At 45.4% G+C, this 18,255-nt stretch overlaps 1 protein-coding gene across 4 annotated transcripts in view; it reads right to left on the bottom strand.

Moving 5' to 3' along the window:
• The window catches only part of Fndc3b (fibronectin type III domain containing 3B), a 318,394-nt gene that overhangs the window by 111,757 nt on the left and 188,382 nt on the right, over window positions 1-18,255 (bottom strand). For all 4 annotated transcript variants that reach the window (XM_028875811.2, XM_037206506.1, XM_028875812.2 and 1 more), the window contains one exon: window positions 14,753-15,043. In XM_028875811.2, coding sequence (XP_028731644.1) covers window positions 14,753-15,043 — 291 coding nt within the window. The remainder of the gene's footprint in view (window positions 1-14,752; window positions 15,044-18,255) is intronic.

Below are 18,255 nucleotides of genomic sequence, written 5' to 3' on the forward strand. Positions count from 1 at the left end.
CTTGTGTCGAGTAAACACTGGACACTGGGCTCCTTCTCCATTTTATCCCTTGGTATCTCTTGGAGACAAGGTCTCATGTAGCCCAGGCAAGCCCAGAGCTCCTTATACAGCCAAGGACGGTATTGAACTCCTGATCCTCCTGCCTTCTGGGCATATCCTACCATGCCAGGGCTTCCTCTTTGAGGTCACTGTAAAATCCAGTGCAGCCTTAAATAGGTTACTGTTCCCACTCCTGGCTCAAAATAGAACATTAAAAAAATATGCTGGTTGTAAAAGCTATAGTACTAGTGAACAATTACCCTAGTTCCTTGTCTCCAATGTTCTTGCTCTAAGCCTTTCAATTAACTTTTCACACTGAAAATAGAGGAGAATTAACTATGGCATAGCAACAGATGAGGAGGAGAACAGAGGAACACTCTGTTTGGATGTCTACTAACTGTCAGTCATACTAGACGTCTGCATATGGTCCAATTTTCAATATTTGATTATTACTGGTCTATTAAAATAGTATATCCTTGTGTTTACCCAGTATTACAAATGGGTCCTAGAGATAAATTGTGAGCAATTCACATTTCAGCTTTCCTAGGCCCAGCAATCTTTACTGCAACTCAGCATCAGTACTTGAACATACTCTTTTCTAGGTAGTTTACCCTGCCACTGAGGAGATTATTAAAGATAAATGTGGATAAAGGGAGACCAGGTCCAGAGTAGGCTGAGGCAAGAAGGTCATTTGCTCAAGGCCAGCAAGATCTTGTCTCAAAAACAAAGTTAAAAAAAAATATCAATAGCACAAACGGACAGAAGGGAGGAGCCAAAAGCGTGTGGAAATAAGGGAGTCATCTGCCTCCTAAGGAAGTCACCTGAATGCCATCCTACTCCACAGATGAACCCCATGAGCATTGGAAAGATTTTAATGTAAGAGCAGTTGAACTTCTCTTTTTAAAAGTATGTGTGTTGACAGCTTGATTTTTTTTTTCAAAATCAGTACTAAAAATATTCTTTAACATTGATTTCTCTCTTCTTTTTTTTTTTTTTTTTTTTTTTTTTTTTTTTTTTAATTTTTTGAGACAGGGTTTCTCTGTGTAGCTTTGCGCCTTTCCTTGGACTCACTTGGTAGCCCAGCTGGCCTCGAACTCACAGAGATCGCCTGCTCTGCTCCGAGTGCTGGATTAAAGGCGTGCGCCACCACCGGCCGGCAATTTCTCTCTTCTTAATGTACCCCAAAACATAAATAAAAATATCCTGGTAGTAAATAGATGAGCAACTTAATAAAAAAGATGAAATTCAGTCTTGTTATTAGTAATAACAAATATATCAAGTCTTACAAGTTAGTTGTACAGAATAAAGAAATGCAAAGAACAAAGAAAATATAAAAAAGAAGAAAAGAGAACCTCAGTCTCTGTGTGCAAAGAATCCTATACATTATCCAGTCAGAAGCCCACAGTTCTGCCATAAGTACAGACACTAGTATAAAGAACATTACATTCCAATCATGAAGCAATACAGTCATGGAACCATACCCAAATGGCCTGATATCATCTTTAAAATGTGATACAGAAAACAAGTATGTGTGCCTCACAGAATCAGGCAACTCAGAAGTCAAAATGCCATGGTGCATGTATTACACCGACAACAGAGCTTTCTTTGGGAAATATTAGTGTGGTGGGGATTTTCAAACTCAAAAGGGACAGTTTTGCTTTCATGCACAAGACCACGACAGCCAGAGGTTAAAATATGACAACAATACTTCTCACACATGTAATTCTTCTCGAGTTGAAAATGCCATTTTGAAATCAAACAGCATTTTTCAAGTTTGAGCCACTGCCCCGTGGTGTGAGTAGAGAACAATACTGTCAATGTACTTACAACAAACAAACAATCGGATAGTTGAATAACTCAGGCACCAATAGTCCCATTTCACTTAAGTAACATAATTTTCTCAAGAGAGTGTCTAAGAGATCTTGATCTCTTATGAGGCTCTTTGGAGCAATATTGCGCCAAAAGATAAATCATCCCAAAGGACTACATATTAATTTTTAAAATGTGCTTGGCAAGGCACTCAAATAGTTTTGAGGAACTCAGTGAACCTAAAATATGGTGGTTTCCCTAGCCCTCTTAGTCTAAGAATCTTACTGTCCCATCCCATCTGTCTTTTCAAGTAACAGGGAAGAGGTGAATGGAAGTTCACCATGTGAATTAGCTCATAAACGCACTTATGAAAGACTTGTTCAAGAAAATATTGGTAGATCTGGTTCATCCACACAGTTTTTACATGTTCCTTTCATGGGGTTTCTGATAAATCTACAAAGCAAGAGTGGGGTTTCATGGAAGTACTACACAAATTCTTTTTACTATATGTAAATGTAACCTGAGAGTGATTTTGGTTTTCAGAGGCTTTAAGATAACCATGCCAACCAAAGCAGATTGCTTTTAAGAGCAAAATAACCCAGGCATAAAGGAGATGTGGTCGTTTCTTCTAGAAGTCTAATTTTTAACTTAAAACCCAAAAGTAGAAAAATTCTGATTCTAGGTTTTAAATATATTAAAACTCTAAAACATGATGTAAACAACATTGGATTGCCATTCTGAACATGCTGCTATCCTTAAATTCCACTAAAGAATTATTCATTGGTTGGTTTGTTTTGGACAGTGTCTTGGCAGTCCAGACTGGCTCTCAACTCATCACACATCGGAGGATACCCTTAAACTTCTGACCGTTCTGCCTCTGCTTCTGAGAGCTGTGATTACAGACACACACACCCATGATCAGTGTATGCTGGAGGCTCAAACTCAGAGTTCCAGCCACACGAGGCAATTACACTATCATTTCAACTGCTTCGCCAGTCCCAAGAACTGACTTTGAATGTGCCTGTGAGAACAGTGTATTCTGGGACACAGAACAGGAACCCCGAGAGGAAACTGGTTTTATTCACAGATTGCTGCAATCAGACCTTCTGGTAAAAGGCTCTTGGGTTAGAACAGGCAAAAGTCTTCAGCTAACTTCCTGGCCTACCCTGCCCCTCAGGGGAAGGATACACAGCATGGAACCACAAAACCTCTCTCTTTCCAAATTACCCTCCTCCATCACCTAACCTTCCTGCCTCTCCCACGTTTAGGACTTGCTCTTACTCAGCTGCCACTGCTCTGAGGCCCTTCTCCTCTCCTTCCTCCTGGCTCTTCAGTCCACCTGAGCAACCCACTCTCTTTTGTGCTTGGGGCACAGCATCCCCACCACAATCAGCACAGGATCATCTCTGCCCTTTTCCGGCAAACACTCCAACATGGAAAGACCCATTCACCCGATGCGCTACAGGGAAGCAGTTCCAGAGTGAGTGAGCAGCTCAGTGATGCACTTGCCTTGGACGTCACTGGAGCTTGAGTTACATCACTAGGACCCAAGCCACAAACAAGCAAAACTGGAGCTAGCAGCCCACACATGTAAAGCCAGCACTGGGGACCCAGATTCCTGGAGCCAGCTAGCCAATCAGTGAGTTCTGGGCCAGTGGGAGACCCATCTCAGCAAACCAAAGCAACCCCCTACCCCAAACAACAGCAATAAACAAAGGTACACAGGTAGATGACACTCAAGACTGTGCTCTGTCCTCCACCAGTTCACATGTACACACACACACACACACACACACACACACACACACACACACACACAGAGTTACAATCTAGAAGGGTGAGTGGGGGAAAAAAGGTGTGTTTTTAAAATGAAAGTTCCACACCAGAGGAAAAACAGGGGCTCTAGTGTGCTGCCAGGCCTCAGGACTCAGTACTTGGTAAATCCCACACTAAGGGAGCGCTGCTGCTCTTTTCCAGGGATCTTTTCCAGGTCACACCTGTGTGGTCTACTTCACAGTATTTCAGGGCCTTGGCGCAGCACCAGAAGTGGAAGCACAGTGGCAAAGCCTGCTTGCACTGTGCGTCTGGCTGGACACATTCAATCTGCAATGCGAGCCGAGGCTGCTGAGGCAGGCTATGGCTAAAGGGCCTATCTGCATGCTCACTGCAGCCGTCACACTCCTGCCTTTTCAGCAGACTGAGTTATGAGGTGATCCCAGACCACTGTCGACGGAAGGAGACACAGTAGCAAAGGCAATGGGGACCTAGCAGTAGGAAATCCGCCAGAATGCCAAGTCTGCTCCACATGGGGTACTAAAGAAATGGTGGCTGAGTCTACATGCCATCGCCATGACGGTGCACCCCACCCTGCAGACCCCACCTGCTGACCCCACCTACCGTGTATCCAGGGAGAAGACAATTGCAGAATGCCAAAGTGGCCCATATGCTTCTGAAATCTAACCTGTCTAGTTAGCTTACTGGGCTAGAGCATCTCAGACGCCACATCCATTCGCTCAACTGCAGAGCTTCCAAGTCAGGAAGGGGGAAGATGTCATCTCCTTCCTCTGCCCAGTATTTCTGACCAACAGCAAAGTAATCTAGAGTGTTTGGCAGGCTGAGTGGGTCGGATACAGAGTCAATGGCCTGTCCTAACTCTCCTTGGGTCCACAGACAATCCAGATGGGGAGGAAGCAGAAGAAACAGAAAACATCTGTAATGTTAGCCAGTGGATGGCCCTCTGAAGCTTCTCCCTCTCTTGTCCTTGACCTTCACCGCTCCATCACTCTGAGAAAGGAGGAGGCCTGGCTCCTCTACACTCCGACAGGAAGCAATTCTCATACACAGGAAAGTGTCGTATCTTTCTTCCATAGTCACTAACATTTTCAAACCCCTTGGTGTCTACAATCACGAAGAGAACCCCCGACAGCCCCTGCGCTGCTGCTGTGACCCACACCCATTTCATACATACAGAAGAAAACCGAGCTGTGAGAGACTAGCTTTCATGCCCAAGGGTACACAGCTCCCACAGGACAGTGGTGGGGCCGGAAGGAGACCTAAGTCTGTGCAATAGCAATGGGAAGTGATTTCGCTTCTAAGCACAGCACACTGGTGAAGAGGATGACCTCTACCCAGTTAGACTCAGAATATACTTTAGCAAAATGAATGTTTCAACCAATCAAATGGAATGTTACACACACACCAGAAACACACCATTTCACTGCATCTACATACTGTTTAAAGGGTTCTTGGGGATGGCATGCACTTTGCCAAAATGGGTTATCACATCATCTAAATGCTGCTCTGACCAGTGTCCAGGAAAGCAAAAAGGCAGAGAAAAGAACATGGGTCTGCAGAGCTTAGTACTGTGTGTGGGAAACTCATCCAGACTCTGCCCTCAGACTTCCAGAGGGAGAGCAGAGTCGTTCTTGTCTCTGGTGTTTAAAAACTGCTGAGCTGGACGCATGATTTAATGGGTTCAAGTCTGAAACTGACTGGACAAAAGCATCAGCATCCTGCCCGTTAGGAGTCAGACGGTGCTGGGTGGTGGTGGCGCACGCCTTTAATCCCAGCGCTTGGGGGACAGAGGCTGGCAGGTCTCTGAGTTCGAGGCCAGCCTGGTCTACAGAGCGAGATCCAGGACAGTCAGGGCTGTTACACAGAGAAACCCTGACTCGAAAAAGAAAAACAAAAAGTCCCATGGTTAGGGTCTTTAAATTTTTACACTGTAACCAAACACAGGGAGGAGAGAAGGCTAAAGCAAAGGATTTAACAACCTGAAAAGGACGACATACCGGCCTGAGCTGGGTGGCCGAGCTTGTCTCCACAGCAGTGAAGCTAGCACCCGAGTAACGGTTGGGGATGGGCATGCCGAGGTCTTAGAGTCCTTCATAATTTGGTTCCTCCCCTCTTGGACCTCAGAGAAGAATGGCCCAATCAGAAAGCCCACAGCTACGCCTGATGAACCTCACCTTCTGACCCTCAATCTTCTTCCCCATTCCTTCCCCTCCTAGGCCCTAAGTCAGCTGGGCCCCCCAGGGCCTGCTGGAGACCTCCCAGGCTGAGGGGCTGGCGCTGGCTGCCAATGCTAGATGGAAGTGACGTGCGCACTGCTGTCCTGCCGAGGAGCATGCCGTTCACGCTGCTCCAGGGACGCACACTGTCCTCTGAAAGACGGGTGGATTCCAGGCACCTGAGCTCACTTTCCATGTGTTTTCCTGTTTTCTTGACACTGCTGCCATGTTCAAGACTCACAGGTGGCAGACTGGGATTACATCAACAGCAGAGGCTCAGGAGACAATCCGGAAAGCTACAGTAGCAACGCAGAGGGGCGATGCATTCTCCCCTCCCTCTCTCCTCCCCACTTTTCTTTTGTGTGTGCGTGGGGGGGGGGGTACATGTGTGTACACACATCCATGGAGAGAAGCTCAAAGATGATGCTGATGTCTTCCTCAATCACTCTCCTTCTTATACATTGAAGAAAGTGTTTCCCAGTTGAACCCAGAGCTCACGGATTGGCCACCCTAGCTAGCAATCTTGGGAAACTCTGCCTGTCCCCTCACCTCCCATGATGAGGCTGAGATTAAAGATGGCAGCCACACCTGCCTGGCTTTTTCACACGGTGTCTCAGATCCGTGCAGCAAGTGCCTGAGCCACTGAGCCGTTCCCCGAGCCCTGGACAGTTCTTAAGACCAGGAAATCAACTTCCATGGTAATTTAGGGGTAAACGGACCCTCCGGCGTGTGCCTGTGTGCATGTGTGTGTGTACGTGTGTGCGTGTGTGTGCATGCAATCACGTGCATTCCACTTTGATACAGAATCTCTTGCTGTTCATAACTTGCATGACTAGTCAGTCCATGATCTCCTGGAGATTCCCGTTTCCACCTCCCAGGTAAGTGTTTCTACACCCAGAGTTAAGTGGGTTCTGAGGACTTGAACTCAGGTGCTTACACTTGCTTAGCCACTGAGCCGTCTCCTCAGCCCATGCACTGCTATCTGATCAGTGACTGCAAAATATAGGAAGAGAAAAGATGTCAATGAGGACCCCCAATACAACCGAAATCTAAGGAGCAGATAATGGGGTGTACTGTGGGGTCAGAAGGCAGGTGTCACTGCTGAAGGGGGAAGGCCCAGAATAACACACTCCTTGGTGTTCCATGATACTCAGGAGCCAGGTGTCTCTGTCTGTCTGTCTGTCTGTCTGTCTCTAGTGGAATCTGCTCTGAAGCATAACTGAGTCTTTGGATTCTTAACTATTCCAAAGGTCAAATGCTAAAGTATGAGGCCTGTGTTTTGACTCCTGTGTTTGGAATTCTTACCATCGTGTCTCTATCTTCCCCAGAGACACTGTAAGGTCCAGAGGTCACATGTCAGCTGCCACTTCTACATTAGCAACACAAAAGGAATTCTCCACCACAGGTGGACCAGCAATGCCTATCGTTACACGGACTATATTTCCACTGAAATCATGAATTTGAACTGAATGCTGCCGCCCCCCCCCCACCTCTCTTGCTTCAGTCCCACTTTCCTGCCCTCGCCAGCTAAAACCACGATTCAGACTCAGATGGTATTCGCTAAGGCACTGTCTGTCCAGTGCTGCAGGGCTGACCACTGCTTGGAGCGTCCACTGAGCACAGTACAGGCAAGGGCGGGTGATCACTAACTGTGAAGGCAGCCTGGTCTACATACTGAGTTCCAGGCCATTCAGAGCCACAGAATAAGAGACACTGTCTCAGAAAAGAAAAAAGAAAAAAACTGTTATCTGAAAGAATCTAATACTGATGAGGACTACTCTGATATCAGCGGCTGCGACACATCTGTTTATCACATACACCAAATGGCATATGATCAAACAATCTCTCAGCCCTGGTATGTTTCCAAGTGTACAGGTAATGCTGAGAAGCCATCCTCACTCTCGGCTTAGAGATGTAAAGCTGCTGGAGAGCAACTGCACACATCACATGTTTCTTGCTACACAGAAGATACCCAGAGTGGTGTCTCCTTCCATTTTCCTCTCCTTACCTCCTCCCCATTCAGCTGTGCTCCTGATTAACAGGACTGTTCTGCAGCGGAGTTTTAAAACACGAGTATTTATTTTTATGTCTACAAGTGGGGTTTTTTGCATATATATATGTGCACCACATGCATGCAGTGCTCACAAGGACTAGAAGGTGTTGGATGCCTACAGAGGGACTTGTACGGAGTTGGGAGGTGCCATGTGGGTGCTGGGAACTGAACCTGGGTCCCTTGGCAAGAGCAGCAAGCGTACTGACCGACCCACTGAGCCATCTCTCTACCCCCCATGTCTCCCCCTTTTATAAAACAAGGCCCCCCTATGTAGGATAGGCTGGCTGTAAATGGACAATCCTCCTGACTCACCCTTGGAATTAGAAGCACACACCACCACACCTGGCGGGTATTTTTATGTTACTGACAGCAGATCTTCATCAAAGCTTTTAGGGTTTTTTTTTTTTCTTTTGTTTTTGGGTTTTGTTTTGTTTTTGTTTTAGAGAAAGGGTTTCTCAGTGTTAACTGCCCTGGATGTCCTGCAGCTCACTCTGCAGACCAGGCTGGCCTAGAACTCACAGAGATCTGCCTGCCTCTGTCTTCCAAGTGCTGGAATTAAAGGCATGGACCACCACCGCCCAGCTTTGTTTTTTATTTGAGATTTATTTACTTTTATTTCATTTGTATGGGTTTTGCCTGCACGTATATCTGTGAATCACATGCCTGCACTGCCCATACAGATGAGAAGAGGAAGTCGGATTCTCTAAGAACTGGAGTTACGGACATTTTCGAGCCACCATGCAGGTGATGGGGATCCAGCCTGGGTCCTCTAAAACAGCAGCCAGCGCTCTTCACCGCTGAGCCATCTCTTCAGTCCAAACCTGTCATTTTTTCAACTCCTAACTTACAGAATCCTTCCTAGACTCACCCAAGCAGATTCCCCTACTTTGAAAGGACATGCCAACTCTGCCTGAGAACCGGTTCCCACGGAGGACGGCTTACTATCCTGATACATTAGGCTTTGGTTTCCGAAGGAACAATGAGACGTTCTCTCACTGAGGAGCGAGGCTGGCTTCAGCCTCTGGGGTGGCTACCGTGACTGTTTCAGCGGAGCACTGGCCTCAGAGCAGGCTCAAGACCCTTGCTCCTGTACAACAATCTGCATGTAAAACAAGGCTTTTCCACTCTTACTCTTGAAGATCTGTATTCAGTATACAAACACCCATCTAAAAATCAAACGCTAGGCAAAGAATAGAAAAGGGAAGCAACGTAATTCTGTGCTGTTTGTTTTTACTAACTCATCTGCTACTTAATACCATGAGGAGAGAGGCTTCACACTGAAGTACCTGCTACCTAACACCCCGAGGAGAGGCTTCACACTAGCTTACCTGCTACCTAACACCCTGAGGAGAGGCTTCACACTCAAGTACCTGCTACCTAACACCCTGAGGAGAGGCTTCACACTAGCTTACCTGCTACCTAACACCCTGAGGAGAGGCTTCACACTAGCTTACCTGCTACCTAACACCCTGAGGAGAGGCTTCACACTAGCTTACCTGCTACCTAACACCCTGAGGAGAGGCTTCACACTAGCTTACCTGCTACCTAACACCCCGAGGAGAGGCTTCACACTCAAGTATCTGCTACCTAACACCCTGAGGAGAGGCTTCACACTAGCTTACCTGCTACCTAACACCCTGAGGAGAGGCTTCACACTAGCTTACCTGCTACCTAACACCCTGAGGAGAGGCTTCAAACTAGCTTACCTGCTACCTAACACCTTGAGGAGGTAGGCTTCACGGAGAAGGGGATTTCTGAGCTGGTTCTGGAAGAACCGAGCTAAAGTTTGCTAATGGGGCTAGAAAAACAGGGTAGGAAAAGATGATGAAACACATGAGGAGGATTGGATAAACCTCGGGTACCTGGTAGGATCTGACAGATTATACAAAGCAGGAGACTGTGCTCCAGGCAGTTTAGACTCTGCAGACAATGGGGGTGCCTCAGGGGTTCAGGAGGGAACAGTATGTTCAGATCTGATTTAGCTGTAGCCATAACACTGAGAATAGGATAGCTATGGATCTTAAGAGGCGAGGTGTCCCTTCTGAAGGGCTCTTAAGAAACAGAAGGAGGCAGGGGAATCCTGAATGAGACTCCAAGGACAGAACATACAAGAAAAGAAGTCCAGAGGTCCTTCCTCCCACACCGTGGCCATAAGACATCTGTGAGTCCTTGTACCCATTCTACCACTGGCCCCAAGCCTAGGGTGCTTCTCTACCCTACTAACAACCGCTCAGGACAGCCCAGAAGCAAGTTTCAGGGCAGTGGTCCAAAGGTTAGGGTGAAACCTCCATAACACAACAAGGGTGCAAGCTAAGGAAGCCTGTCTGACTTACAGAAGAAATGCGAGGGGGAATTTAGAGAGAAACAGGTTGGAGGTGCAGCTCAGCCGGGAGAGCGCTTATCTGGCAAGCAGGAAGGTCTGTGTTCAATACCCAGCACCCCACCAACCAGAAGCTGGGAGGGGGCTACCTGTAATCTTGGTATTGGGAGGGTAGAAGGATCAGGAATTTGAGAAGGGAGGTTGTAGGGAAAGGGAAGACCATCAGAGCAGATGGAGGGATGCCTGCCTTGATGAAAGGTGATCTTACGAAATGAAGAGTCCAAGAATGTGAGAAAGACAAATACTCAAGTGCTAAGGGCTAGCATTTCTCTAAAGTGTTAGAAACTGAGTTGGGCTACTTCTCAATATTCAATCATGGGAATTAAAGTACCTGCTGTACAAATGAGGATGTAGAAATTTAGGAATGCTGAAGGCAAATCATTAGTGAGTGACGACAAAGCCTAGCATGATGTCTAATACTGAAGTTTCAGCTGTTCTCAGCTCATGCCTATCATCAGCTCCAAGGGACTGCAAGGGAACAGGATTCTGACCTGTTGGTCACCGAAGGTCTCATGGGCTTCGACTACTGAGCTGTTTTCCTGGAGGCAAAAGCAAAGACAGCAGGAGGGAGACATGAGCTCAGTGTTCCTTGGACAGTGAAGCAATTAGTTCCAGGAAGAGGGAACGGTCCTGTGGCTTCACCTGTTCAAAGAGAAGCTTGCTCTGGGAAACAAAGCTGTACAGAACTCGAGTCATCTACAAATATGTGAACATACACTGCGTACCTACTGTGTGCTCAGCAGAGTACTGGGGAGATGGGGAACGAAGAGGACAAAGCTGCTTCTGGACCCTACATGTCCCCTGTCTGTTCTCTAGCACCTCTTCCCATTCCAATAGCTGCCTTCTGCCTTGACTGAGCACTGGCCCGACTTGGGGGTTGAGAGGAGAGAGCATGAAGCCAAACCAAGAAGATTCAGATTTAAAATGAGCCAGGCATCTCTGGTTCAAGGTCCTATTTGTGCTTCTGAAGCAGTTAACTGACAACCAGGACTTACTTTTACTGATTTGTTTGTTTGTTTGTTTGTTTGTTTGAAGGCTGTCAGTCACATCCCTGTGTCTTCACGGCATTGCCAGCTTTTTACTCTTTTGGGAGTAGTTTGATTATACGAATCACATGAATTGAAAGTTTACTAACCCTCTGCCTGTTGACCCCTCCAGTTCTAAGACCGAAGTGGGGTCTCAAGCACGCTTGGGTGCACACTTTACCACCGAGTTGCATCCCTGGTCCCTACCTATCCCTTTGAAAAACCACTTGTCTACTGGAAGCAGCAACAGGCAGCTGGCTAATGCTGACTCTGAGAGATGAAAAGATTATGAAGCAATGAGATTGCTCTTCTCTGGAAACAACAAACAGGAGCAGAACATGCAAAGACACACAAGCCACATGCTGGGATTCAGGATGCAGCCTGGTCTAGAACAAACCACACATGCAAATCCTAACAGGGTGAACTGCAGCTGAGTATGAATCAGGTGGCGCTGAGAGCTTAGGAGTCATCAAAAGCACTAACGGTCGAGTTGCCTGCTGGGCAGCTCCCCCAGCCCAGTGATTGTCATCTCGTGGTTAAACCGTGTGGAGATGACCAGGCGATTGGGGGTGGGGGGGTGGCGAAAGCTAAGGTAATGAGCCAAGGGTCAGAGACCAGGCAGACTCATCTCACTCTGCCCCTGCTCCTTGTGAAACACCGGTTCTTCTGGTCCAGAGCAAATGCCAGCTCACCACCATCTTAACAAAATAACTGCTTTCTATACAGCAGCCAAGGCCACATGTGTCCCAACATCTCCACCCACTTTCTCTCACATGAGGTAAAACATGAAAATGCTTGCAGACCCACGAACGTCCATGAGTATTCCATATAGACAGCAACACAAAGCCAGCTCTCCCCAAATGTGCCAACAGGAAAACAGAGAGCAGAGAGAACACTTAGGTACATGAGTTGGGAAATAATTGCACACAGAGGAAAGTTGTTTGACAACGTGAATCTGCAGCTGCAACAACTTTTGCACTAATTTCAACACTGCTTCATCTAACCCACTCTAAGTACCTGAATCACTTAAATCTAGACAACATGAACACTCCCTATTCATATTTGGGTAAAAAAAAAAAAGTTCCTTTGCATCTACACCGTGTGTGTGTGTGTGTGTGTGTGTGTGTGTGTGTGTGTGTGTGTGTGTAGTAAGAATTGTCTTCTATGGTTAAATTCAAATATTGTTAATAAATACTCCTTGTATTTAATGTGACACATTACTTCACAAGCATGATCAAGATATAAAATACTTTAAAATTGGAAAGCCAATTTTAAACAGCAACTGTGGTGTGATTTGACTGAAGTTATTTTAACACAGCGCTACAAGCCTAAAATCCACAAAACATGGGTGCATGAGGTAGGAAGACACCCTGTGCCTTGGAGGATTCAAGTCCATCTTGAGCAACACAGGAAGCCCCATACCTCACAGAAAAGACTATTTTAGACACAGAGACAACATCTTCACTTAGGAGCTGAGTCTTTTCCACACACTGTCTGTCTGTGTTTTGTTTAATAATTGTCCAAGTGCAGTGACTGCAGGCAATAGGAACGATAGAGAAGATAATAAAGGAGATCAAAAGAGCCCACACTGCCCTCCCAGGTCACTTCTCACCACGGCCCTTTGTTACACTGTAACTTATCAACTGTACATGGCCCTTTGTTACACTGTAACTTAGCAACTGTCCGTGGCCTACAAGGAAATTCCGCCAGCAGCATGTTCTCTTCTTGTCAAACACAATCCTCCATAGAGAAGCAAATATGCCCAACTCCTACCGTTTCCAGTCACAAATGTCGTCACAGCCACAGTCACTGATTTATGAACGTAAGGAATGGTTGGGGTAGACAGAGGGCTTAGTGTACCAGTTCTCAAACTGTGATCTCAACCCCTTTGGGGTGGAACAACCCCTTTCAGAGGGGCCACCTAGGACTGCTGGAGAACATGGATCTTCACATTATGAGTTAACAGTACCAAGTTACAGTTAAGAAGCAGCAAGGAAAAATACTTCATGCTGGAGTCACCACAGCATGAGGAGCTGTACTGAGGGACTGTCGCAGCACTAGGAAGGTGGAGAACCACTGGCTGAGAGGACACAGTGCCCGCTGTGCAAGCTTGAGGATGTGAATCTGAACCCAAGTGCCGACATCAAAAGTCATGCACACCCCTAACTCCAGCGCCGTGGAGAATGGGGACAGGAGGATGACTGGGGCTTCCTGGCTGCCAGCCTAGCTCCAGGTTTAGAAGAAGACCATGCCTGAAAGGGCTAAGGTGGAGAGAGAACAAGCAAGACACTCAGTATCCTCTTCTGGGCTCTGTATGCACATAGAGAAGCAAGCAACCACAGACATGAGCACATAGACCACACAGACCACATTCAAACATACACACACACAGTCTCACACACACAAACACACAAAGGGCTGGTATATATCAGTTATCTGTCTGAGGTTTGTTCATCTTGGATTGCCAGTACTTATTTAGATTTATAAACTCATATAGTTGTCAAAGTGTTACCTGCTTTAGCGTTCTATGTCTATATGGTTTTCAGCCATATATATGCATGTCTATATATGTCTTTCAGCCTTCTATATATCTACAGAAAAAAGCCTACTTTTTTCTCCTTTTGCAATGAAAATAATTATCTCTAAATTTCGCCTAAAATGTAATTAAAGACAAGCATACCCCTCAACCCCACCACAACCATTGACCTACGAAGGCTCATGGCCTTCTGCGCTGCGCTCTCCATTCATGGGGAGCCTGACCCTCCATCTCATTTTGTCTGTGAAAGGTGTGAAGATGCCAAAGGACATTCAAGGACGCCCTTGTCTGAAGCTGAACAGGGATACATTCCTGCCATGCACAGCCAACATCACTACAACATTAAATAACTACAGCTGTTTCCATGAGGTGTAATTACTTGGGATTAGAATTAGCCCATGCTTGCAAGGAAAAGATTCAATTTGCTATCTTCCATATCTCTCAATGTAGCATGAAACAGGCCAATGTGAAAATAATTTCCAATACTGTTTCTGAGATGAAGTGTGATGAAAAATTCACATAAATAAATAAATAAATGCTACATTAGTCTTTCCTTACTAAGAAAGGGATAAGGTTGAGCCAATGGTTCCCAGGGGAAAAAAAAAATCCATTATGAAATAAAGTCCCCCTGTAAAAGATGGTCCCATGAAATAGTCCCCCTATAAAGATAGTGTGCCATGAAATAAGGTCCCCCTCTAAAGATGGTGCCATGAAATAAGGTCCCCCCATAAAGATAGTGTGCCATGAAATAAGGTCCCCCTCTAAAGATAGTGTGCCATGAAATAGTTCCCCTCTAAAGATGATGCCATGAAATAAGGTCCCCCTGTAAAGATGGTCCCATGAAATAAGGTTCCCCTGCAAACGATGGCGCCCTCGAAATGCCCATGTCTACAGCATTACCTTGCAAGTCCGAATCACTGGACTTTGGGCTGCTCCTTGCTCTCCGCTCCGTCTTTTTGAGCCCAGGTCCACCTCCGCTCCCACCGCCGACTCCTCCCCCGCTTCCAGCACTGTGGCCTTTGCCGTAGCCGTTGTACACCGTGGCGCAGCTGCTCTTGTGGATGGAGGAAGGTGGGCTGTTGAGGCGGTTCTGGCGGTCGATCTGGCGGTCCTTCAGCTTTTTGTGGGGTGGCTTGCTATACTGGTCTTCTCGAGTGATATAGCTCGACATTCCGTACAGTGGGATAATTTCTAGAATGAATGTGTGTGATAAATACAAGCTCAGTCTACATTTGTCACAGTGAGTGATTAAAAGGTCAAATAACCTGACCCCTGGAGGAAGCAATGCAAGAACTGCTACATACATTATGAAATATACTTTAAAACAATGCGGGGGCTGGAGAGATGGCTCAGCGGTTAAGAGCACTGGCTGCTCTTCCAGAGGACCCAGGTTCAATTCCCAGCACCCACATGGCAGCTAACAACTGTCTGTAACTCCAGTTCCCTGGGATCTGATGTCTTCACACCAATGCACATTAAATAAAGTTAATAAATTATTAAAAAAAAAAACAATGCTTGGTACATTATATGATCACAGGATTTGTGTGGGATATCAGTTATTAAAAACAGCACAGTACATTTACTATTTCCCATAAATTATGGAGAAAAATGAAGACAACAGTTATCTTCAGTTATCCCAAAGACTTCACTGGCTGGTGAATTGACAACTAAATCTGATCTTGCCTTTCTCAATGTCTTTAGTAGATGCAGTACATATAAGAGAACAAATGAAATATCCCTTCACATGGATACACAGACTCAAAACAATTACAAGTATAAACTATTCATAGAGCTACAACAATGCTTCCATCAAAAAGTACAGATTTAACATGATATAAGAAGTTACGCTGGGCATTAAAAAAAACAATTGGGAAAAAATTATTAAGGAGGATAAAATGACAAATAGTTGTGAAGAGTAACCAAAGATATAAAATGAAGGGAGAAAGAAGTGGAGAAAGAAGGGCCACATTTGCCGTCGGTAGCCAGACTTAATAGCCGTCATTCTGAGCCCTCTTTTGGAGCGATGGGTGGAGGAACACGTGAGTGGGGTCTCACTTCACTGTGCACACTTCTAACTGGTAAAGGAGGAAATAGGAGCTTGCAATAGTTCTTATGATCTTAGAGAGATTTTATTGTACTCATTTAACTTTTTAACTTTATGTGTATCATTATCTTGCCTGCATATATGTTTGTGTAGTATGTGTATGCCCATGGAACTGGAGGTGCAGATGATTAATGAGTGACCCTGTAGGGCTGAGGATTGAACCCAGGGCCAGTGCTCTAAACTGCTGATCCAGCTCTCTAAGCCCTTACTCGTTTTTTCTTAAAAATTTATCTTTTTTTCATGTGTGTACCACATGTGTGCCAGCACCGCAGAGGCCAGAAGACAACGCTGGATCACCTGGAACTGGACTCCAGTGACGAGGCTGGGGACCAAATACTGGTCCTCTGCGAGAGCAGGAAGTGTGGTATTTTAAAATCATGTTTCGGGATCAACAGAAAACGACAACACATAACCTAGATAATATGTCCTTATCTCTTTTCAGGAATAAAAGGACTTGTCAAATGTACAGTAACTGCATAAATTATATGTAACTTGTGGGCAGGAAAAGAAAGGACAAACCACAATTTCTAGGATGAGCAACCCAAAGGATGACGGGGCTGCGTAGGGATGCATGGGAAACTCCATAACTCAATTAATTATGAAATTATTAATAGTTCAGCTCTCCCACAGCTTCATTACATCTTTACAAGGCAGCTGGTGTGGACTAGAGAGTGTGAGATAACCAGCAGTGCCGTATTCAGAGAGGTGTTGAAGTCAACTGTCCTAGCATATGGCAGACGCTGGCCACGGCTCTAAACAGTTCTAAACGGCACAAGGCATTACACTTGACAGGTAAAGCGGTCACTATGGAGAGTAACGCAAGAACCATTTCAGCACGGTGAGAACTGTCTAGGCTTTCATGGCTCCAGGAGCTAATGTTTAATTGCTTTTAGCGATACACTGAGAAAGCAGGGAAGGGAGCTCCACAGATGTTTCTAGAAGATGAAGAGTTTTTTATTGTCATCTTTAATTTGACACTGAAGGTGGCACTTCCCTTCTGCATATGTTACTGTCCAGTGTTATATTAGTGAAATTAGATCACGGTACACTATGAAATGAAGAACAGACAGTGCTTATCTAATTCTGATGATGGTTTAAATCACAGTTTTACCTTGCTAAGATTATAAAGCCATCATTTATACAAGAGTAACTACCAGGCATCATAGGGAGCAGCTGCTGACGTAAGGCAGGCCAGAGAGCATCAGCAGAATGTGCGTCGGGGGCAAGACTGCAGAAGTCAGTGATGTCACAGGCAACTCGACACTCTGACAAACTTCCAAATACTTCATATGGATTATGACAAAGCACTGAATACCTTTTCACAGATTGATTAACCGAGTGAGATGGCACATGCCCACAATCTTAACACCTGGCAGGCAGAGGCAGGAGGATTGCTATGAGTTTAAGATGACTCTGGGCTCCAGAGTGAGACTATGTCTTAAAAACAAAACAAAACAAAAAGTTAACAATTTTTTTTTCTAAATGTCTTCATACCATGCTTGATTTTTTTTTTTTTTTGCTTATGTCATTAAGAAAATAAAGATCAAATTAGTAAATGGTTGATGTGGGGCATAATATTTACCTAATGTTTGGCTATGACCTTCCTACACCCTTTTATGAAAGCATGTTAAATTTCTTCTAACTACCAAAACAAACAAAATAATCTAATTTCATTCCTAAGTGACAATGGAATATTTAATTAAAATATTCATCTCAGGGGGTGGATTTGGGGGGAAAACTGGGGGGCGTGAGGAGGGAGGACAGGGGAATCCGTGGCTGATATGTAAAATTAAATTAATTATAAAATAAAATATTTTTAAAAAATAATCATCTCAGATTTCTCTTTTGTTCTTAATAAAAAAAAAAAAAGGACAAATGTGAGATATGGGCTGGGCCCCAAGCACACGGGGAACTCGCGCCAACACTACACAGTGTAAGAGGACGCCTCTGAACCCACACGGCAAGTGTCTAAAGAATCAAATGCTCCAATTCAGAGGGAGAGGGGCCTTTCTCGAAGTCCGAGAGCTGAAGTCAGTTTCCACCTCCCTGTTCTTTGGCTTCTGAGCATCCATTTGGATAGTCAGAGCTCGAGACTGAACCCACATCGGAACTTCCAAAGACATAAGGCCGAGAATGCTGAGACTCTCTTCCTTTCAACCTAAGTATTTGCCTAACAACCAGTGACACTGAGGCCAAGATAATGGCTAGTCGCAAACTAAAAACAGCTGCAGGATGGCCACACCAACAGCAAGATGACTGTTGAGTTCTGCCAAGATATATCTTTCGGGAAACCCAAAGG

The sequence above is a fragment of the Peromyscus leucopus genome, chromosome 6 (assembly GCF_004664715.2).
Source record: "Peromyscus leucopus breed LL Stock chromosome 6, UCI_PerLeu_2.1, whole genome shotgun sequence".
NCBI classification, from domain to species: domain Eukaryota; kingdom Metazoa; phylum Chordata; class Mammalia; order Rodentia; family Cricetidae; genus Peromyscus; species Peromyscus leucopus.